The sequence below is a fragment of the Tursiops truncatus genome, chromosome 8 (genome assembly GCF_011762595.2).
Source record: "Tursiops truncatus isolate mTurTru1 chromosome 8, mTurTru1.mat.Y, whole genome shotgun sequence".
NCBI classification, from domain to species: domain Eukaryota; kingdom Metazoa; phylum Chordata; class Mammalia; order Artiodactyla; family Delphinidae; genus Tursiops; species Tursiops truncatus.
The window spans coordinates 37,469,048-37,493,490 of NC_047041.1; the positions used below are offsets into that span (position 1 = coordinate 37,469,048).

The following is a 24,443-nucleotide window of genomic DNA, read 5'->3' on the forward strand; positions in this document are numbered from 1 at the left end:
ATAGGGATTCTTCTTTTAGTCCCTTACACAATATGTGCTCATTCACACTTCCATTCATGATCACTCACTCACACATCTGGAATGTACTTCTCTTCTTCAGTGAAACAAATCATGGTCAGCCCGTTTATCATAGACTCAGTCCCATCTCTGACCCTTCTAGCTCATTATGATCTTTTTTTTCTGATGGGAGATATTTAGATAAAAATCAGAGAGGGAACAATGTTGAAAAAGCTTTGAAGAAATTATATGAGGAAAATTTGGAAGAGAGACAGTCACTAATTCAATTCCTTCATCACACTTGGAAATGTTCACAGTTGTCTCATTTCCATGCTTAATAGAGAAATGACTTCAGACCACACCCTCATGATTTCCATTTTACTGAAACTTTTCTCTCAAAAATTACCTGACTCGTATTTGTAAAATTTTGTATCTTTTATAATAACCTTGAGAGTTTTTTTTATTATAAAAGTAATACAGTGTACTAATTTGTGGGAAATAGAAATAGGATTAAGGAAAAAATAAAAATCACCAGTGCTCTACTACTGTCACCATTACTCTTAGTATCTGGTACACAAAAGAATCTTCCTTAAAAGTTTTATGTAGAACTTTTACAGTTACAAGATTGGGTATCAGAGTAAAAGCTCTTCAACTCTACTCACCACAAGTTCATGATGTCAGCAGTTGGCTAAGCTACAGTAAGTAGGGTCTTAGATACTATACTGTTGAGTAGTCTATAGCATGTTTATTGGGTTTGTAATTATTTTGATGTGATTTGCAGATTATATTGCAGGTATTATTAACCCCTTTAAGGCTTAAAAGAATAAAAGCTCTGAATTAACTCTGTTAAGAGTTTTAGTAAAAAGAGCCAAATAATTATAATAGAAACATATATAGAGATTATTAAAAAATTAGAATGTATGGAAAAATTGATAAACATAAAAGTATATTTAATATAGTCATGATGCAACAGGAATAATAGTGACTATATTCAGTTGATAGTAAGGAGATAAAGAAAGTGTTTGTGCCTAAAGTATATTTAATTAGGTAGAACACTTATTAACATGATCCTGATACTGGAGTAGAGAATGTTTCACACTTCAAAGCTAAGCATAGTAAAAGTGCTGCTGATATAACTTCCTTTACAAGACAGAGAGGGTTCCACATAATTATCTTTATATATGCAGAAAAGGCATTTAATAAAGAGTATTTGACCAAATTTAACCTGTTTCAGGTTTTTAGAACTTCTAATTAGAAGGGAATAGGTAAATACTTCTTAAGCATTGTGCCTAATATTAAAACATTAGAAGTAGTCCCATTAAAGAACAGGACAGGGTACCTACTATCATGCCTGTGTTATTTAGCAGTCTTTATAAGTAATGTCTGATGCAGTTAGATTAGAGAAATATAGTCTGCCCCCTGAATCCACAGGTTCCTTATCAGCAGATTCAACTAACTGCGGATTGAAAATATTTGGGGAAATAAATTCCAGAATTTTCAAAAAACAGAACTTGAATTTGCCATTCACCGGCAACTATTTACATAGCACTTACATTTTATTAGAATTTTTTTCAGTAATGTAGAATTGATTTAAAGTATGTGGGAGAATTTGCGTAAGTTATATGCAAATATTATGCCATTTTATAAAAGGGCCTTGAGGATCCTCAGATTTTGGTATCCAGTGGGGGTCCTGGAACCAATCCCTTGTGGATACCAAGGGACAACTGTACATTGGAGGCATATTACTGAAAAGGAGCATTCATTTTACCTGGAAGTTAAGAAAATCAAATGAAAATTATTAGAAACAAAAGACTAATCAGGTGACTGCTTACAAAAAGAAGCTTGGAAGTCATCTGTCCTAACAAACAAGTAAAAAGCCAATAAGTTGAAATTTAGCTCTTCTTAGATCCATCAGAGAATTGAGATCACAGGACAAATGGCTGTCTCCCAAATTAGAGAGACAGGCAGAACAGAAACCCGTCAGCAGAAACTGTCTCTGGAACCAGTAAGGGGCAGGACAACTTAAACTGTAATTGACAAATTGCTGGCGGATCAGCGTGGACAAGACTGAGAGTTAAATACTCAAGGGGGTCCCAGTCTTAGGGGGACCTTCATAGTTTTGTGAGTTTTACCTATAGGAGCCCTACCAGGTTCTCACAGTGAAGACTGAGAAAAATCTCTTTTGCTTCTGGCAGAGGGAGGGGAAAAGCAGCTATTTTGAAAATGTCCAGAATATTCTGTTCTTCTTAACAAGACCTGCCCTCAAAAGAAACTATTTTACTAGCCCAGCCTATGGGCTTTGTGAGAGCCTAACTGACCTGGGGAAAGGGAAATACCCAATTCCAGCCTCCTCTAACCTTCCCCATGGGAGAAGAGAAATACAGACTTCAGCACCCTCTAGCCAACCTGTCCTATCTGGGGGTGGGAGGGGTGGAGGGACAAAGAAACACTTGTAAACATCACACTGCAGGGGCACAAGCTCACTAAAAGACAGAGGACTATGGGATTCAGTCATAGGACTATAGAACATTTCCCCTCCCACCTCCTCACCTCACTATGACATCATTAGGGGCCTGTTTATATCAGTTCTTTTTACGTGGCGCATCATGTCCAACTTTCAGCAAAACATTACAAGGCATACTAAAAGCCAAAATTGATATGTAAGGATCAACAGCTTTCTATTATAAAAATACTTATAAATATCAGGAAGGGAAAGATCCTATTTATAATAACAATTAAAAATATAAAATATCCAGGAATAAACTTAAGATATAGGAAGAAACTATATGAAGAAACTTTAAAACTCTGCTGAGTAATATAAAAGAATACTTAAATAAATGGAAAGTCATACCTTGTTTTTTTGATAGAAAGGCTCAATATTGTTCAGATTTTAATTCTTGCTTATTTTGTAAATAATATGGTTAAGACTTGACAAGCTGATTCTCAAATTTGTAATGAAGAAAGTCTGGAAACAATAGAAATGTTTTTTGCTTAGGGGGATGGTTAAATAAATTATGTGTTTACAATTGTATACTATGTAGTATTTGGAAAGAAAAAATGGATTTTCATATGTGGATATGAAAATATGTTCAAGATAGATTAAAAAATTCAGGACAGAAGAGTGTGTTTAAGTTTCCATTTGCTGGGAATTGTTGGGGGAGGTCTAGAAGAAGCCGCGGATACATAAAGAGGGGTATTAATTAGAGGCAGGTAGAATGAAAACAGGGAGATATGTTTGGAGGCTGTTTGTACAATTCCAAGTAAAAATTGATAAAGGGCATGCACTAGGGTAATGACAATGCAGAGTAAAGGACAGGTTTGAAAAAACATTTATGTGGACGTAATGTGTTTAAGCTGCCTGAGTATTGCAGATTGGGGGAGAGAGGAGTCAAAGATGATGACTCTAGGTTTCAAACCTGGTGACAATTTATGGGTTCACTTCTTTTCTATTGGACTGCCCCTCCTTTGTGTACTTGCTGTTCCTCTCTCCTCAGCTAAACAAGGTGACCGTAATATGTCCTTCATCACTTGCTCACCCCCAAACTCCCTACTCCTGTCTTCCTTATGCTCTTTCTTTCTCATAACTTCAGCTATCGTCACTTTATGGGTGACTCCCATATCTTTACCTCTGGTTGTGATCTCTTTCTCAGCCTCTGATCCATCATATCACTTGCTTGCTATACAGTTACAGTAGGATGCTATTATGTCATGGTCATAGTCTTAGTTCAGTCATACATCTGTTCAAGTTCATCTGCTGTTGTGAGGTATATGTCACCTTGGAAAAGTTGCTTAACTTCTCTAAGGATCAATTACCCCATTTAGAAATGGGAATAAAACCACTACTTCTCTTTCAAGGTATTATAAGCAGTAAATGAGTAATGATCTTCTAAAAGCAGTGCATTAACCAGGTCAGGTCATGATGATGTCTTCTGTGTATGAGGTAAAATGAAAGTAATGAGATAATATTTTATCTACCTACCTATCTACTTCCGTTTGCTTTTGGCAGAAATTGATATAAGCCATCCTTTACTGGGAAGAAGTGTTCTTTATCACAGGATTATATCATTCTAACTTTTTGGTTTTAAAAGACTCCTTTCTTTTATGAAATGATATTGGTCATAGATGGTAGTTTTTTTTTTAAATTTTTTAAAATTTATTTATTTTTGGCTGCGTTGGGTCTTCGTTGCTGTGCGCGGGCTTTCTCTAGTTGCGGCGCGTGGGCTTCTTATTGTGGTGGCTTCTCTTGTTGCGGAGCATGGGCTCTAGGTGCACTGGCTTCAGTAGTTGTGGCACGTGGGCTCAGTAGTTGTGGCTTGTGGGCTCTAGAGCAGAGCGCAGGCTCAGTAGTTGTGGCACGTGGGCTTAGTTGCTCTGCGGTATGTGGGATCTTCCCGGCCCAGGGCTTGAACCTGTGTCCCCTGAATTGGCAGGCGGATTCTTAACCACTGCGCCATCAGGGAAGTCCCAATGGTAGTTGTTTTTGTGGTTATTTTAATGTCCTAAGTTATTTTTTTTAAAATAGTTGCAGCCCTATGTTTTTTTTTTTGTTTTGTTTTTTGTTTTTGCGGTATACGGGCCTCTCACTGTTGTGGCCTCTCCCGTTGCAGAGCACACGCTCCAGATGTGCAGGCTCAACGGCCATGGCTCATGGGCCCAGCCGCTCCGCGGCATGTGGGATCTTCCTGGACCGGGGCACGAACCCGTTTCCCCTGCATCAGCAGGAGTCTCCACCACTGTGCCACCAGGGAAGCCCTGCAGCCCTATGTTATTCCCCTCCTCAACCTCCACAGTTTCTCCTATTTACATCCTATTTACATATTAGTATGGTGCATTTGTTATAATTGATGAACCAATATTGACACATAATAATATTAATTAAAATCTGTAGTTTACATTAGGGTTCAGTCTTTGTGTGGTACATTCTACGGGTTTTGACAAATGTATAATGACATGTTTCCACCATTACTGTATCATACAAAGTAGTTTAACTACCCTAAAAGCACTCTTTAATCCACCTATTTGTCTCCCCCCCTTCTCCCTGAACCCCTGACTACCGCTGATCTTTTTACTGTCTCCATAGTTTTGCTTTTCCAGAATGTCATATAGTTGGAATCATCTAATACATAGCCAGATTGGCTTCTTTTACTTAGCAGTATGCCTTTGAGATTCCTCCATATCTTTTTGTGGCTTGATAGCTCATTTCTTCTTATCACTAAATATTATTCCTTTGTATTGATGTACCACAGTTTGTTTATCCATTCACTCACTGAAGGACTTTTCTATTGCTTCCAAGTTTTGGCAGTTATGAACACCTTGCATTTTAAGATTTAAACTTGAAAATTTTTCTTGATATTAGGTGTGTTATTCCTAGGGCTGCTGTAACAGAATATACAAACTGAGTGGCTTAAAACAACAAAAATTTATTCTCTCACAGTTCTGGAGTATGTAATAAGAAATATCTATCTATCTATCTATCTATCTATCTATCTATCTATCTATCTATCTATCTTCATCCTTAAGTCTTGGTCAGAGCTCCTAAAACTTTTGTCATTTTCTAAGTGATAAGAGCCATAGGAGCATCTTTTGTTATAATATTTAGTTTTTGTCTCTGTTTCCAGAGTGATAAAAGTAAAAGCATCTTTTGTTATTCATAACACACCCCTTTGGATCACACCTGAGTTTATATTAATGAATGACTTTTGGAAAGCCCCTAAGGATGGGGCCTGGTTGTCAGGAGAATCCACCTTTGATTAGGTTTGGAACTTTCAGCCCCCTCCCATCTCTGGGGAGGGGAGAGGGGCTGGAGGTTTAGTTAATCACTAATGGCCAGTAATTCAATCAATCATGTCTAAGTAATGAAGCCTCCATAAAAATACCCTTATCCATAAAAATACCCTTACTGAAGGGGTTTAAAGAGCTTCCAGACTGGTGAACACTTTGAGGTTCTGGGAGAGTAATAGGCCCAGACAGGGCATGGAAATTCCACACAGCCTCATACCCCATTCCTTGCCATATGTAGGTCTTCCATCTGGTTGTTTCTGAGTTCTGTCCTTCATAATAAACTGGCGAATGTAGGTAAGGTGTTTCCCTGAGTTTTGTGAACCATTTTAGCAAATTATTGAACCCAAGGAGGGGTTGTGGGAACCCTTGATTTATGAACGATTGGTCAGAAGTACAGTTGGCAACCTGAGACTTGAGATTAGTGCTTGAAGTAGGAGGCAGTCTTGTGGGACTAAGCCCTTACAATGTGAAGTCTGCACTAACCATGGGTGATAGTGTGGTAACTGAATTATAGGGCACCCAGTTGGTATCCGCTGAGAATTGGAGAATTACTTGGTGTGGGAAAAAACACACATCTGGTGTCAGAAGTGTTGAGAGTAGAGGATTGAAAAACAGTGATTTTTGTTTCTTTCTCACAATCTAAAATCAAGGTGTTGAGAGGGTTGGTTACTTCTGAGGGTTCAGAGGAAGAATCTGTTTGATACCTCTTTTCTTGCTGCCGGGGAGGACCAATGATCCTTGGTGTTCCATCCATTGGAACATCCATCACTCCAATCTCTGCCTCCATCTTCATATGGCATTATCCTGGTATCTCTGTGTCTTCTAGGGATGTCTTCTTATATGGACAACAGTCATATTGGATTAGGGGTCCACCCTATCCAGTATATCCTCATTTAACTAATTACATCTGCATTGACTCTGTTTCCAAATAAGGTCATGTTCCAAGGTGCTGTCAGTTAGTACCTCAACCTGTGTTTATTGAGGGGCACAGTTCAACCCATAGCATGAAGTGATGCTTTCCAGACTGTTCCTCTGTAGATACTTGCCCTTTTTTTGTTGTTGTTCAATCATTGATGGTGATGTAATATTATCCATATCTTACTAATTGTGGTTTCAGCTGAAAACCAGTGTCCTTGGCAGTGTTATAAAAAGAACGAGCTTCCTTGTGCTTGAATTTGGATGTACTTTCAAATATGTAACCAGTAAGATCCATCCCAGACGCCAGTCTGTGCCTCTTCAGAGTTTGGTTTGTATGATTCATTTGCATACTTTGTGGTTTGTCAGTGAAGTATAAAAATAGAATAAAGTGAAATTGATGTAAAATAATTTTCTTTAATAGAATTATCCAATGAAGAGTAAGTTCATTTTTTTCTTCACAGTTCTAGTACATAAAGAAGCTGTGAGAGATAGTGTATAACTTCTACAGACTCATTTTTCCCTTTCAGGTGATTATAATTTAGTGTTTTGCAGATTTCAGAAAAATTCTTTCCTATCTTTCTGTCATCTGACATTCCATGTGAAAACTGACCCATAAACTTGCCAACTTCCAGATCATCATTATAGACAAGGTTTCTGAATTTCCTTTATAGTAATTTCCTGATCAGAGAGAAGGAGAGACAGGGAGGTAGGTTAGAGTTGCATGGAAAGTTACTGAGCATTTCGAAAATAGTTTGATAAAGAGGGCATGGAAGAAAATGGGGGAAAAAAAAACATGGTTGGGAGAGAGCAAAACTGAATTATGTTTTAGGAATAATAAATTATACATTTCAATCTGTGTGTTTTTTTCCACCAGTAAGATTTTAATGTGATCAGTACACTTTTCTTGATAGTTAAGAAAAGGATTAAATATTGTATTAGGTGCTAGTAAAGAGCAGATTTTATATAATCTTATCTATTGATATAGCCAGAGCTCTTGAGGCAGGCCAGCATCTAATGCATCTGATAGTAACAGAATGGATAGCCACTTAGTAACGTGACTTTGGTCCAGTATGAGAAAGTGTTTTATGTATTCCAGGGGGTTTCTTCTGGGGGGAATTTCTCTCTTCCTCTCATATCTGAGGGTTATATAACTTTTTCTCTGCTGAAGACAGTTCCATGTGAATGCTGACAAACTTAATGAGTCTGTCTGGCTTTGCTGTCTTAGTTTCTCTACTCTCATTTTAGGAAGGTAGGACCCTGGTGTTTCTGAGTTGACCTCTTGTTTTGACCTTAACTCCTTTCTTTGTTTAATCTGCATTTCTTTTTTCGTTACTGACATATCTGAAATGCAATTCTCTTCAAGTAAAAAGCAGCCTGTGTTACTCAATAATTGCTTGTATTTTTTTTTTTTTATAAACCTAGGGTCAAATTTGATCACTTCTTCCAACAACTATTTCATATGCATCTTTATTTCTCCTACCACAGACTAATCCAGGATTTTGATATTTCTGTCCTAGATTATTATCCTTTCATCTTTATCATATACAGTTTTGTGCACCTTTATGACCATGCCGTTTACCTCTATCAGAAACCTGCAGTGGTTTTCCTTAACATGACTGATCAAGTTTAAAATCCTTACTCTCCCCACTCCCCCCATATTTTATTATAAACATTTCCAAACACACTATTGAGTTGTATCAATTCTCTGTATATTCAATATTAACCCCTTATCAGATATATGATTTGCAAATATTTTCTCCCATTTGGTAGGTTGTCTTTTTTTGTTGTTGATGGTTTCCTTTGTTGTGCAGAAGCTTTTTAGTTTGATATAGTCCCACTTGTTTATTTTTGCTTTTTTTGCCTTTGCTTTTGGTGTCAAATCCAAAAAATCATTGCCAAGACTGATGTCAAGGAGCTTATCCTTTATATTTTCTTCTAGGAATTTTATGCTTTCAGGTCTTACATTCAAGTCTTTAATTCCTTTTGAGTTGATTCTTGTGTATGGTGTAAGATAGGAGTCTATTTTCACTCTTTTGCATTTGGCTGTCCAGTTTTCCCAGCACTATTTGTTAAAGAGACTGTCCTTTCCCCATTACATATCCTTGGCAATTTTGTTGTAAATTAATTGACCATAGATGAGTGGGTTTATTTCTGTGCTCTCTATTCTGTTCCATTGATCTATGTGTATTTTTAATGCCAGTACCACACTGTTTGACTACTATAGCTTTGTAATATAGTTTGAAATCAGGAAGTATGCCTCCAGCTGTGTTCTTTCTCAAGATTTCTTTGGCTATTCAAGATCTTTTGTGGTTTCATACAAATTTTAGGGTTTTTTTTTTGTATTTCTGTTGAAAAATGCCAGTGGAATTTTGATAGGGATTGCTTTGAACTTTCTATGTTTTTAGTGTTAAAATTTACCTCTTTTTATATTGTGTATTCATGCAGAAATTATACTGGCTCTAGTTATTTTTAATAGTCTTTTCCTTTAAACTATATAATGTTGAAAGTAATGTGGTTAACACACCATCCTGTTACAGAATTAGAATTTTCTGAACCTCACTGTATATTTACCTTTATCAGTGAATTGTATATTTTCATGTTACTATTAGTGTCTTTTCATTTCAGCTTGAAGAATTCCTTTCAGCATTTTTTGTAAGGTAGATCTAGTGGTGATAATTTTATATGGCTGATCTAGCTTTTATTCATCTGGAAATGTCTTCATTTCTGAAGGATACCTTTGTTGGATAGAGTATTCTTAGCTGGCAATTTTTTCCTTTCAGCACTTTGAATATATCATTCATTCCACTCTCTCCTGGCCTGAAAGGTTTCTGCTCAGAAATCTGCTGATAGCCTAATGGGGGTTCCTTTGTAGTTTACAATCTTTATCTTACGGCTCTTAGGATTTTCTCTTTGTCTTTGATTTTTTTTTTTTTTTTTTTTGGCGGTATGCGGCCCTCTCACTGTTGTGACCCCTCCCATTGCGGAGCACAGGCTCCAGACACGCAGGCTCAGCAGCCATGGCTCACGGGCCCAGCCGCTCTGCGGCATGTGGGATCTTCCCGGACCGGGGCACGAACCCGTGTCCCCTGCATTGACAGGCGGACTCTCAACCACTGCGCCACCAGGGAAGCCCTGTCTTTGATTTTTGACAGTTTGAGTATAATGTGTCTTGGAGAAAATAATTTTGAGTTGAAACAATGGGGGATCTATTAGCTTTATGAACTTCAGTGTCCAACGTTCTCCCCAGGTTTGGGAAGTTTTCAGCCATTATTTTTTTTAAATAAGCTTTATTCCCCCTTTCTTTTCTCTTCTCCTTCTGGAACTCCAATGATTCTGCTATTGATTCTTTTGATAGTGTTCCATAGATCATGTAGGCCCTCTTTATTCTTTTTCATTCTTTCTTTTTTGTTCTCCTCTGACTGGGTTATTTCAAAGTTCCTATCCTCTAACTCATGGATTCTTATCTTCTGAGTGTTCTGTTCTGTTGTTGATGCTTTCTTTTGCATTCTTCATTTCATTCATTGAATTCTTCAGCTCCAGAATTCATGTTTGGTTCTTTTAATGATTTCTGTCTCTGTTTATTTCTCATTTTGATCATGTATTGTTTTCCAGATTTTGTTAAATTGTCTCTTTATTTTCTTGTAGGTCATTGAGTTTCCTCAAATGTCTATTTTGAATTCTTTACTGGATAAATCACAGATCTCTGTGTCTTTGCCTTCAGTTACTGGGGGATAATTATGATCTTTTGGTAATGTCACAGTTCCTTTATTCTTCATGTTCCTTGTAGTTTTACATTGCTGTTTTGGCATTTGAACTAAGTTGCTTCCTCTAATCTTTACTAGCTGAGAGATACTTTTTGTTGATCCTACTTGTGTTCTGGGGCTTTCTGTGACCTTGTATGGGTACATCAGCTCCACACTTCTTGCTCCCTCTGGTGGCAGAATTGTTAAGCTTGTATGTCTTCTCTAAATCTTACTGTGACCCAGGCTGGCTGTTGGTTAATCTCTCTTTCATTTTCCAGAGGGTGGTGCTACAGCTCAAGATTGTGGTTTCTCTCTTTCCCATAGACCCTGGCTTGTTTTCTATGTACACTCCCTGTCTACCTGAGCTTACTCTCACTGTTGTTGCCCTTGGAAATGTGAACAAGGAGCTGGCTGCAGAGTGGGGACGGTCTGGATGTGGCCTTTGGGGAATTGGGAGTTCTGGTGGGTCAGATTAGGGGATCTTTGGATAAAGTTTTTCCAGTGACTCATGGTGGCCTTCCTCCTGGAGTCTAGAATGCAGAGAACCACATCCATTTAATGCCCTCTGGTATTCCTACCTGCCTCTTCCCTGAGCTCCTCCCTTCCCCCAGTCACGGAGCTCTTGCTTTAATAATACTCTGAGGCTGTGGGAGAGAGGTGGGTTTCTTTAGCAGTGTCCCCACAGCTGGGAAAGCTGTGTGCTCACTCACTGTTTTCCCTTTTCCCCAGAGGGATTCCAAACCTTTTTCTCCAGGCTGTGCCACCTTGGGGGGAGGGGTGATACTGGCAAAGGTCCTCTTACCCTAATGGGTCCAAACTTGTTATTTTTTTGTTGTTGTTCCCACTGGAGTGCTGGAACTTCTTTAGAAACCTGAACTTCCATAAAGCCTTTCTCATCTGTGGGTATTTGCTCATGTCATTGTTTTCCAGGTACCGCAGTTAAGAGGAGTTGGAGTCAGTTCACAGGCTCCTGCTGGTTCTACAGCCTGTATCAGGTTCTGTCTGCTTTTTACACGATGCAGTGGTGGGGCAGACTCCTTCTAGGTCCCTCGACATATGGTGCTGGATTCCATAGCTCCCATGGGGACACTTTTGTTCATGGATAGATACCAAATTTTAGATGTTAAAGGACAATGAAAATGAGGGATGCCTTATGCTACCATGGAGCTAGCATCACTTCTCTTGCTGCTTTCTTTAGAATAGTAAGATGCTTGCTATTCTGTAGCTAAGTCTAGAAGTTAGTAGGTCAAGAGTTAGAGAGATATATGGTTACCTTTATGACATGCTGTCTCAAATATTAATCCCGGTGTATTTTAGAGCAGAGGAATAAAGCACCATGTGAATAAGCCATTGTGAGAAGAGACAGTGCAAATTTATGTTGATGCTTCTCTTAAGTGAATAATAAGTATTTATTATATTTTAACAGCATCTTGCAAATCCCTTTATGATGCAGCTATCTCATTTCATATTCACAAGCCTGTAAGGTGGATATTAATATTACCGTAATAATATAAATGATGAAACTAAGACTCAGAGAGGTTAGTATGGTGGCTACTGCCACCAAATGGGTTTTTTTTTCTGTTTTTTGGCTGGAAGGCAGTTAGGATATAAAAAACTTGTCTTCACTGGGTACCACAAATTTCTTACATATAAGTTTTAATTTTCATTCCCCTTTTTCACCTTAATTACTGCCTTGGGTAATTTTTTTCTTTTTTCAAAAGCAGGACATGTGGGTTACATTTTTGTTGACTTGGTGTATCTGAGAATGACTTCCACATTAGAGAGGTCACAACATTTTCCTTCAAGAATCTGATAACATTTTCTTATTGTCTTCTAGAATATGGTTTTACAGAGAAACTTGAAGGTAGCCTGATTTTGCTTTTGTATTGAAATTCTTTCTCTTTCTAAACATTTTTGTCTATATTTTCACAGTTTGTCTTTTAATTACAGTTCAAAAATTTTTGCTGAGATACACCCGTATATGTCTGTTCACTGATTTTTATGTGGAACATGATAAACTATTTCGATCAGCAAACTTAGAAAATCTTTACTCATTTCAAAAGCATGTTCTTCAATTACATATTGGATTGTTGCTTCTATCCTGTTTTAATTTTTTCCTTTAGGGAATAGAATTCTTTTATTGGTTATCATCTTCTCTCATGATTTTTATGTCTGTTCTTTTCTACAAATTATTAGAGGGTTTTTCACGTTTGCCCTGTACATAAATGCTGTCTTCTGAATAATCCATTCAGTTCTTTATTAACTCCAGCACAGATTTTACTTCTGCTGTTACATTTAAATTTTTTTGTAGTAATTCCTTATTTTACCCATTTCTCTTAGTTTCAGTCTCTCCTTTCTATTCCTGTTTCCTAGGGGATAGGCTGGTTTCCTTTTGGGTATGCCATATAGTTTATACATTGTTTCTACTAATGCTTATAGGAATATTTTCAGAGAACTGCTCTTTTTTTGAGCTTCAGGCTGATACTACCTTTTTCTTGTCAAACAATCTTTTTTTAGGCCCGATTTTTTTTTTTTTTTCTCTTCTGTTTCATTAAGGATAGATTGGTTCAGAATCAGTATTTGCCAGTAAGCAAAGGGTCTGGATTGCCCTTGGCCCTGCTTTGTGTACTTGTTTGAGTTCCTTTCTATATCTTGAGCTCTAAAGTGAGTTGTTCATGTATAACCTCCAGTGTATGCTTATTATTAAAAGTCTGTCATCTGGTGCAGATTTTCCAAACAAAGCTGTCCATCTTGCTTCTCTTCATTGTCTTGCTCTCTGACATTCTAGTCCAAGAGTATATGAGAGCCTATGATTCTCAGCATGCACTACTTGCATGCGTTTCCCTGTGTCTTTTCTCACTTTGCAAAGCTTTACTTATGAAGATTGTACCTCGTCATACACCTGTGCCTCTGCCAGAACTGCCTTTCTCTCCACACCTGTCTACAACACACATATTTTCTGGGGTTTGCAGCTTCCTTCCGAGTACAGAAATATAGAAAGAGAGGAAATCATGGGGAACAACACTGTAGCAACTATAAGAAGGTATACCTGTGCAATAGAGAACTAGTGCCCAGCTTTGGAAGTGACATAATCATTGTATTGCCAAATCAAGTGATAAGACAGTGGGCAAAGGATAAAGCAGATTCCCTTTATGTGACCTTTCACATGTGTAACCTTGTTTGGTTTTTTCAGTATACTGTGTGTTAGTTATTATTCATATCTTTTGATCTAATTGTTTTCATAATTAGAAATTCTTACCAGATTCTGGCAATCTTGTTAGTCTAAATTTTCACTATTATTATTAATTTTACTATTATTATTTCTATAAATAGGAAATACTTATTAAGTATATATTTTGTGTCAACAATGATGTAAATGCTTTAAGTGTATTAACTCATTTAAGTTGTAACAGCCCTTTTGTGGCATACTGTAGTTATCACCATTTTATAGGTGGAAAAAATGAGGCATAAAGAAGTTGAACACTTGTCTAAGAGTACTTAGCTAACGTATAGCACAGTCAGGATTTGAAGCCAGGAAGTCTGCATAGTGCAGGTTTTTATCCTGTTTTTCTGCATCTTCATGGGCCTGCCCTTTCTCCTTCATTCCCTACTTCTCTCTCTTCCTTTTTTCTTAAGTTTCTTTTATGACTGCATAAAAGACTATATCAGGAACTGGCAATGAGATACCATTCAAAAATATGACGTTTTTTGAGTTATAGAATGTGGAATATTAACAAAGTATGTATGTGTGTATATATTTTAGTTCTTTAGGTATTGCACTAAGGTGACTTTCTGAAATAAATTTTAAAATTTTCAAAAGTATGAATTTGTTTAGATTGCAAATTTATTGAACAGAAGTAATTTGTTCTTTGTAGTTCTTCCTTTATTTGCCTTAGGTGAGCATTGGACTGTGGCAGTAATGTCTAACCCTTTTGTGTAATCCTCCCTCAGCACCTAACTTAAACTAGGGAATGACTTGACTATCAGTAAGAATTAGATTCATTGCATTAGTGCTGCCAATATGGGCACCACTAGATAGATGGCTATTGAACACTGGAAATGCGGCTGGTCTGGTTGAGATGTGCTAGAAGTATAAAACATACTCTGGATTTTGAAGGCTCAGTATGAATAAAAGAATATAAAATATCTCATTAATACTTAAAAATATTTATTATGTGTTGAAATGACAATAGTTTTGACTTACTAGATTTAATAAAATATGTTATTAAAATCAATTTTTGACTGTTTTTTCTTTTTCTAATGTGACTATAAGACAATTAAAAATTACATATGTGCCTCGTGTTATATTTTTATTGGGAGTTCAAAATTGTATAAGTTATGGTACCTCTTCTCTAGGGGTCTAGTACGGAAGAAGACAGGCAATTAGAGTGGTGTGGTAAGTGCCAGATAGGAGCTCACGCATGGCAGACATCTAACTCAGTTTTGACGGCCTGCAGAAGGTGACCTTTAAGGCAGTGGGAATGCCTTGTTTTTTCTCCCTTTTACCTTCTTTTGAGGACTCTTAAGTCTACTTTTTGGATGGAAGGAAATAAAAGTCAAAAGCTATTTAAAAAAAAATTGAGAATCTTTTTTCTAGTAGTATTGGTTCTCAGTCTAATGAAACAAATTGAGGTTGAAGTAGAAGGCCTGAGTCTGCTCACAGAGACCACTACTCCGCCCTCCCCCCAGACAGGCTGGGACAACCAAATGGATGGTAGTGCCTCTTGCTAAGTATGGAACACAGATCAATTTTAAATCTGTTGAGTTCAGAGTGTCTGTGAGACATCTAGATGGAGAGGAACATTAAGCAATTGGATGTATGGAACTAGAGTCCAAGAAAAATCTCAGCTGACAATGTAGATTGAAGTTAGGTAATGTCATAGATAAGGTATGAAATCAACAGGAAGTGAGTAAAGTGAGAAATGGACAAACCTTGAAGAAATAGGGAGGGTTGAGAAAAGGGCATATAAAGGTCATTGAAAAAGAATGGCCAGAGAAGGAAGAGTTTAGCCAGGAGAGTGTACTTTCAAGAAGCAGGCAAGTGCAGATAGTATCACATGTAGCTAGGAGAGGAGATAGAAATAAAGACTGAGAAATACCCATTGTCTTTAATACTGAGGAGGTTATTGGGGAGAAAGCAGGTTCCCTGGAAGGGGTTGGGTTAGGTCGCAAAGCCAGATTGCAGAAGGTTGAGGAATTAATGGGGGGTAAAGTCCTGGCGACAGTGAAGGTTATTGTGTAGCAGTGAAAGAGGTGAAAGGGGAGGCTTTTGGCAGTTAGCGGGATGTATCTAGCATAGGACGGCAATTGCGATATTAGCATACGACAGTTGCGATATTTAGCATATTACAATTGCGATATTTAGCATATGACAGTTGCGCGCCCACGCACTTTTTAGCTATAGGATCTTGAACAAGTTAATTCTGGCCTCTTTCCTCATCTAGGAAATGAGGATGTTAATACCTACTCTTACAGGGCTGTTGTAGGAGTCAGTGAGAAAACGTAGTGTTTTGTGTAGTACCTTATACAGAGTAGGCACTCAGTACATGTTTTGTAGAAAAACAGCAACTTCACATGTTACACATGCCAGCATTATAGTCTTTATAATTTGATTTAAAGCAGTATATGTGATATAGTTTATAACTTTAAATAAGACCAAGCATACACAGTTGAAATTTGAGTAAAAAATTAGCCTTTGAATAAAAAAATGTTTCTTTTCTTGCTCTCTCCTCCCCTTTCCAATCCAGGTCCTGAGGGAGTCTAACAAATTAGCAGAAATGGAAGAACCACCCTTACTTCCAGGAGAAAATATTAAAGACATGGGTCTGTAATGGTATTTTTTGTCGAATTTCCTCCTCCTTTGTGACTGTACAGACTATTTAGTACTCTGAATGTACAGAGAACAGGCTCACTGCCTAGACACCTCCTGTTTGGTGGACTCATGACTGCCAGCCTTCCCAGCATCCAGTGTGTTCTGTAAGCTTAAGTCTAGACCTGTTGGTTGTGTTTGGATTTGGACTACTGGGAAACATGAAAGTTGAATGATATTCTGCTGCTTTTCTGGTTTGCTTTACTTTCACTGAAAGTAGGTGACTTGTTTTAAAAACTGTTGCTGAATTTCGTGAAAGTAAATTTCATTATTTTGAATTACTGCAGTAAGATAGTGGGTTGCATAGATAAAAAAATTGAATTGTCACTTTGTACAAGTAATTTTTCTTAAAGCATATTCTCTCTTTTTGCTTCTTTATTTTTTCCTACTCTGAATAAATTTGTCAGTTTTTGATAAATATATTTCATCGCCATTGCAAAGCAAGCCGTTTGCATGTAGGTGCCTTTCTTTGTCCAGCCTAAATAACTAAACATTAACTTATTGTATGGACTGGAAACTGGAAACATACTTTTAAGCTATTTTTTGGTCCTCATGCTTTTATTTTGTTCCACTTACATGGTGATCTACAAAATACCCATAGCTTTTTTAATTTTTAAGATGTTTATTTATTTATTGAAGTATAGTTGATTTACAGTATTAGTTTCCGGTATACAACATAGTAATTTGATATTTTTATAGATTGCACAACATGCAAAGTTGTTATAAAATATTGACTATATTCCCTGTGCTGCACATTACATCCTTGTAAATTATTTATTTTACAATTGGTAGTTTATACTTCTTAATCCCCTTTACCTGTTTTGCCCCTTTCCCCATCCCTCTACCCTGTAGTAACCACTAGTTTGTTCTCTGTATCTGTTTCTGTTTTGTTATATTTGTTCCTTTGTTTTTTTAATTCCATGTATACGTAAATGGTATGGTGTTTGTCTTTCTCTGTCTGACTTACTTCATTAAATATAATACCCTCCAGGTCTATTCATGTTCTTGCAGATGGCAAGATTTCATTCTTTTCTAGGTGTCCATTGACAGAGGAATGGATAAAGAAGATGAGGTATATATAGAACTACCGTGTGACCCAGCAGTTCCACTCCTGGGTGGAAAAAAAAACCCCAAAACACTGATTCAGAAAGATACATGCACCCCAGTGTTCATAGCAGCATTATTTACAGTTTCCACGATATGGAAGCAACCTAAGTGTTTATCAGTAGATGAATGGATAAAGAAGCTATGGGGTGTGTGTGTGTGTGTGTGTGTGTGTGTGTGTGTGTATAAAATGGAATATTACTCAGCCATAAAAGGGTGAAATTTTGCCATTTGCAGCAACATGGATGGACTTGGAGGTCATTATGCTAGGTGAAATAAGTCAAAGAGAGACAAATACTGTATGATATCTCTTATATGTAGAATCTAAAAAGTACAACAGGCTAGTGAATATAACAAAAAAGAAGCAGACTCACAGATATAGAGAACAAACTAGTGGTCACAGATGGGGTGAGGGAAGCGGGGAGGGGCAATATAGGCGTAGGAGATTAAGAGGTACAAACTATTAGGTATAAAATAAGCTACAAGGCTATATTGTACAACACAGGGAATATAACCAGTAATTTAGAACAACTATAATGGAATAAAACCTTTAAAAATTGTGAATCGCCATATGTGCACCTATAGCTTACATAATATGGTACAGAAACTATACTTCAGTTAAAAAAAAAAGAAAAGAAAAAATTGCATGCTTGTGTTCGTAAAAGAACTCTAAAGAAATAACGTAAGATGATTGAAAAAAAGATGTGGTATGTTTATATATTTATATATATACAATGGAATATTATTCAGTCATTAAAAGAAAATACTCATAGCTTTTGAGAAATAAAGTAATATATAGGAGAATACAGTAGATGGTTTTTCAGTCAAAGTAAACACCACCTTTCATTTGATTATCAATCATAATTTTAAAAAGCACTTAAATGCCTGATTTCCCCTGGTCGCATGTCATTTCCTTGTGTAAAAATGAGCAAGGCAAAGGGGACCTATCCCTTAAATGTGTTGTTATTGCCTGACGTACATTTAGTTCCTTCACACTTAGCATTTCTCTCTTCTTTCTTTTAGTTCTTAATTGAATACCTCCACATTCCTTTTTCCCCCCCTACTCACCTCAGGTATCCTAAGCTTGTTCTGCTGAGCTACCTACTAAGTTAGGTGTTATGTGTTATTACCACTGGATATTATATAATAACAGTAGTTATCACTATTAAGTGCTTACTGTCTCATTAAATCATCCTCACAGTGATCTTCTGAGGAAGATATTAATCCCATTTTGTAGATGAAGAAACTAAGGCATAGGGAGACTACCTAGCTAGTAAAGTTATAGCTAGCATTGAGACAATTTTTTTTCCCTCTTCTGAGCCTAAAGCATATGCTATTTCCACTATGATAAATGACCTTATGAAAGATTTTCAAGTTACCACTCAATCTCTTTTGTTGTCTTCCTTTCCTTTAGATAGCAACACTCCAGTTAGGACTTCATCCTTGGCTCATTTCCCTTTGCTCTCCTATTTGCTCTTTTTAGTTGATCATATCTAAATTAGTTGCTTTACCTACCATGTATTTACTGATGACTCCAAAATTTGTTACTTCTAGTGTGAACCTCTGTCTTAATAACGTATAAAACAAATGCCTGTGTCTTAGACACATGCCCTTGGATATTCTGTAGATATCCCTTATGCTCAGCATCTCCAAAACTGTCATCACCTTTATCTCTAACTTTACTCCTTTTCTTTTTTTTTTTTTTTTTTTTGTGGTACGTGGACCTCTCACTGTTGCAGCCTCTCCCGTTGCGGAGCACAGGCTCCGGACGCGCAGGCTCAGCGGCCATGGCTCACGGGCCCAGCCGCTCTGCGGCATGTGGGATCTTCCCAGACCTGGGTACGAACCCATGTCCCCTGCATCGGCAGGCGGACTCTCAACCACTGGGCCACCAGGGAAGCCCCATCGGCTGCTCTTTTTTTCTGAACTCTGACATTCAATCAGTTACCAGATCCAGAGGAGGAATCTCTAGAAATTTCTTGAATGATATCTTTTTCTTTCATTTTCATGAGCCCTTGGTATAATATTTATATACATTGAATTTCAGGTACCTATGAGAAACTTGTAGGAGTTTGGGAGAGAGAGCAGGGCTGGAAGTACATATTTTGAAATCATCAGAATATGGATATTAGTTGAAAATGAAAGGAGGAAGATAACCCAGAGAGTTATGGAGTAAAAAGAGGACCAAGAACATAGCTTTGGTAAATGGTAGAAGAGGAACTAGGGAGGGAAATTGAGAAGGAATGAACAGAATGTGATATATAAATTAGAGAGATCCAGACTATATACTTACCTTGTCCAAATAGTTACCTTCTTCTGTATTTTAGTTTAGGTTCTTCTCTGCATTGAGTGCTGTATCAACATCTCTACCCATTAAAAGGATACCAACCACTGGGGCACAACTCACATGGCTGTGTTCCTTGAGCCTTCTCTGATCCCATAACTTAATGGACTTTCCTTCTTTGTATTACTTAGAGTATGTTTTTGTGCCTCTCTTTCTGCACAGATTGCATGCTCTCATATATTACATTTATTTGTATATATTTTGCATCCTTATAGATATGTATTCTCAAAGTCATTTTGGTCTGCCTCATGGAAACTATTATCGATTCTTTGTGAGCTCAGGGAAAATTTGAGAGGACTGGTAAACCTAAGCTCTTTTGGTACCACTAGGCAGTATCAGTATTGTGAAATTTAGAGGAATAACTAATATATTAAATAAAATATTCTGATTCAAAGTCATCTGTATAGACTTGATTATTCTTCAAAAAATTAAATGTAATACAAAGGATAAGGCTGGTAACCTTGAGTGTATTACTTCATATAGAAAAGACATTCTTAGTTGGTCTAATGTAAATCTGCAGTTTAGACATTTTTTAAAAGAGTAGTGTTAGGAACATCAACAGAATGCTTTAACAGTAGCAGCAACAGTCTCAGGATATTGTGGCCTGCGCACATCAGCAGTAGAGGTGGCCCCAGACGGCAGTATTTCACCCTTTAACACAGGAGACAGACTGTGCTACTTGAGTGGCTTAGCTTTGCATGATGTGGTGGAAGGAAATTGAATTTGCAGTCATAGGAATTGCATTCAAGTCCTAATCTTAGCAGTTACTGGTTCTGAAACATTAGATAATTTGTTTTACTTCTCTGAGCCCTGGTATCCTCATCTAAAAATTGTAGGTAATTAGAGGTTTTATATTTAAAGGTTGTTTTGAAGGTTAAGGGAGGTACTCAGGTAAAAAGTACTTTATAAATTCTGAAGTGCTAGGCTGTCAGTGCTGGTTGTTACTGTTGTCATTCACTCTGGTTAAGATTCCTAATCACAGTCTCTCTTCTACTTGGTACAAACTCTGCTAGGCATAAATTCTCTCTTCAGAGTGACTTAGCTGCCACCAGCCTGAGGAAAAAGGATAAAAGGGACAGAGCAAAGCCAAGCCTAATGATGATAATAGTAACATAGCTATAAACCCTTGGGTTGGCCAAAAAGTTCATTGGGTTGTAAGTAATTTTCATCAAGAACTTTATTGAATAACGTATTCATTAACCAAACGAACTTTTTGGCCAACCCGATATCTAGTAGAGTACTTTTAATTTTGGAAGCACTTTCATGTATATTATTTCATGATTTTAGAATAAAGGAAGTTGTAACAAAAACTTTGGGCTGGGACTAAGAGGGACATATCCTGTAGTAGAATATAGAATAAGAAGACTGATTTTCTTGTGTGAGTGAAGAAAATTGGCTCTGGAAAAAATCAAGAAACGTCTTTAGTAACATTGAATAAAGCTTTCCCAGTTGAGACAAAAATTCATAAGGGAAAGAAAATGTCTGCAAGGCAAGCTTATGTATCTTTCTATAATGATTGGTTTATTTAATTTTAATAGCTTCCCTCTAAATGAAGCATTGGAAATGCATTGGAAACAATGAGTCAAATAATTTAGCTCATACTTGAACATTCCCAAGGGAGCTATTTTGAAGGTTAGAAATGTTTGTTGGAAGATCAGTCTCATTTCAAATTCCATACAAAGCGGTCAGTCCTTCAAAGTGAGGAATAGAAAGCAAAGTCAAGGAAGTTGCAATACCTTATTAAACATATTTCATGTTCCTAAGTTTTCCCAGAAGTCCCTTGAAAGGTTCTTAGAAATTTTTTGCTCCTAATTGTGACTTAGTTTCTTGGAACAATGAAGATGTTCCTTTATCTGCTGCTTTGCTACAGTGATGACATAGCAGGGATTTATGAATGTTTCAAGATACAAAAAACCTTTGTATTGGGCATATGAACTCTACCATATTAAATATTATTTTGAGCTGGTGGTAGCTGAGTTACCCTGCTTAATTAACACGTTTTAAAAAGCGATAATACTGTATAGATTCATCATTTATCATTTAATTAAACAATGCTTGTGATTATTTCTCTACAAAGTTTGACATCTGTTGCTCGTTCAGGAATATAATACCCTCTTATTGTACTGTTATTTTTTCTAAGAATCTATTTCATATGTTTCATTTTCTGTACAGTATTTTCCGTATAAATATAATCAGGTCAGGAGTTTCTGTTATTATGTTTTAGGTATTGTATAGTTAGAGGAATGGTGACACACTAGACTGTGGCTAGAAGAAGACCAGCAGATTGGAGAGATGATCTAGGAACTATGATTAGATGTTTGGTGACTGTGACTTGAGACATTTACTGTTGTTCCCACCTTTACCACTACTCCTCCACTCACTACTCCAACTGCCACACCTCATCTGTCCATCAGGGAGAGTGGCCATCTTTGTTTCCTTGTGTCTGTCTCAGGGTGTTCCTCTGCTTCTTCAGTCCTTCCCATTTATTCTACATTCCTTCCCTGGATTAGTGTGTGGTTAGAAGCTTGGATTTGGCATTTGAGGTCTCTTTGAATCACTGATTCTGTGATTTTTTTGATCATAATTTATACTAGCAATCAGAATTCTTTTAAATTTTGTTTGTGAAAAGATGATAGTGCAGTTTTTAATAGTGCACAATGTATAGTAAATTGTGGGCTCTTTTCCTTTTCAGCCAAAGATGTAACTTATATATGTCCATTCACTGGTGCTGTACGAGGAACTCTGACTGTTACGAATTACAGGTTATATTTCAAAAGCATGGAACGGGTAAGGCTTGTTGGATCAGATTTTTATATGTACATCTGTATGTTGTTTGTTCATTCTTTGGTCATTGTTAATTAAAGCATTTCTAGTTAATATTTTTCTCAGCTATAATTGTACAGTATCAGTTGCTCAGTTTTAATTTTTTTTTCCTTCCTTTAGGATCCCCCATTTGTTTTAGATGCTTCTCTTGGTGTTATAAGTAGAGTAGAAAAAATTGGTGGTGCTTCTAGTCGAGGTGAAAACTCTTACGGACTTGAAACTGTGTGCAAGGTAAATGTTGTAATACGTATGCAATTTGTTTTTTGTTTGAAAAGCTTTCTATTAAATAGATATTTTAGAAACTTCCAAAATATCAAATGGATTTCATGCTAGAAGTGTCATTCTGGTAGAAGAAAATAACATTTAGGAGTAATAAAAAGGTGATTGGTCGTGAATTAGACTTGAATTTTTTGGACTGAACACAAAGTACTCTCACATTCATTATTTCATTTTTGAGCCTCATAAAAATCTTGAAGTAAGCATGATGGACATTATTACCTTTAATTTACAAATTAGAAACATAAGGCTCTGAGCAGTTAAGGCTCATAGTACTTTGTAGTGGAGGAACTGATTGTGATACAATCAACTCTTCCCTATTTCTAGTTCTCATAATTTTTCTGCTTCTAAAACAATGGTGAGGAAAACTTCATGTTATAGACCTTCTGTATTTTCTTATCTAACTAGTATTCCTTAAGTGCATTGATACTTGAATGAGAGTTAGATTGTTATAATCTTAACATTCAGTCATAAATATTTAATACCATTGCCACTTCTAAGGTCACTGTTCTCCTTACTATATAGCCTAATTAACAGCTGTGTACATCTCACTTCTAGATCATCTTTTTCCTTTCTTTTGCTGTTCTGCGAGTGCCAAAATAGTAAAAGCAACAGCATATGCGTAACTTTCAAGATCCTTTCTCATGACAATCTTAGAAGCTTTATGAATCTAGTATTAAAGCTAATGACTTAGTAATTATTTGTGTGGTTTTCCATTATAGTTGGAAGGGCTCTAAGAGTATAATAGCTGTCAGTTGTGTGACAGGCACATTGTCTCCTGATGGCTCTTCTGTGGTCTAAGGAGTAAATAGAGCATAGAATATAAGAGGACATGAAAGAGGGTGACTGAAATTTTGATCATTTTAAATATAACTTTTTCCATAGAACAAGACCATTATCAATAAACCCAAACATTTGTAGGGCCCCTGCTATGGTACTTTTGGAGAGCTCTGTTTAACAGACTGATTATGAATATCTCTATTAGTTGTAAAGGTATTTACTGATGAAAAACAAAGTATCAGCTTAGGTTCTCACACATTTGTTTTAAAAGGTGGTAGAGCTGGCATTCTAATTTTGGATCAGATTTATAATAAAATGTTCTCTTGTTCATGTTCTGTAGGTGCATTGTAGTGGAGTGTCTGTGTGCTCAGTTTTACAGAATGCAGTGGAATAAAGCTATTTTGAATTCTGTCTAGATGAAACCACTTAAATAAAATGAATAGTCTTGAAATTATTCACAATCCCGTTTATTTTCTTAGTGCTATTAAGATCTCAGTAAATTGGAACATGAATATCTACATTCAGCCTGAGCATAGAAAACTGCTTGAGAACAAATAAGGGAAGGGAATTTTGCTCTTTAGATCTGACTTTAGAGCCTGGATGATATCAAACTATTCAAAGTTTTTGCTAGTAGATAGTTGAAGAACTTGGGACGTGGACTGGAGGAAGACCTTTAGGCAGAGTTTGGTTCTATCAGTCTAGTAGCAGGAGCCTAATGAATTGAAGATCCAATGGAAATGAGTCCTGGCAAGGGATTGTAAATAGGCAAGTGATCACCAAGCATAATGGGAATGAAGACATTTATGAA

At 36.8% G+C, this 24,443-nt stretch overlaps 1 protein-coding gene across 11 annotated transcripts in view; it reads left to right on the plus strand.

The window, feature by feature from the left end:
• MTMR2 (myotubularin related protein 2) overlaps positions 1-24,443 on the plus strand; it is a 115,685-nt gene that overhangs the window by 45,577 nt on the left and 45,665 nt on the right. For 6 of the 11 annotated variants that reach the window (XR_012333352.1, XR_012333351.1, XM_073808279.1 and 3 more), the window contains exons 3-6: positions 6,896-7,024; positions 16,187-16,262; positions 22,449-22,543; positions 22,700-22,810. Coding sequence is in view for 9 of the 11 variants with exons in the window: in XM_073808279.1 (XP_073664380.1) it covers positions 6,896-7,024; positions 16,187-16,262; positions 22,449-22,543; positions 22,700-22,810 (411 nt within the window). In the remaining 2 variants the exon portion in view is untranslated. The remainder of the gene's footprint in view (positions 1-6,895; positions 7,025-16,186; positions 16,263-22,448; positions 22,544-22,699; positions 22,811-24,443) is intronic. The other 5 variants (XM_004322813.4, XM_073808282.1, XM_019923797.3 and 2 more) reach the window with 1 other exon arrangement.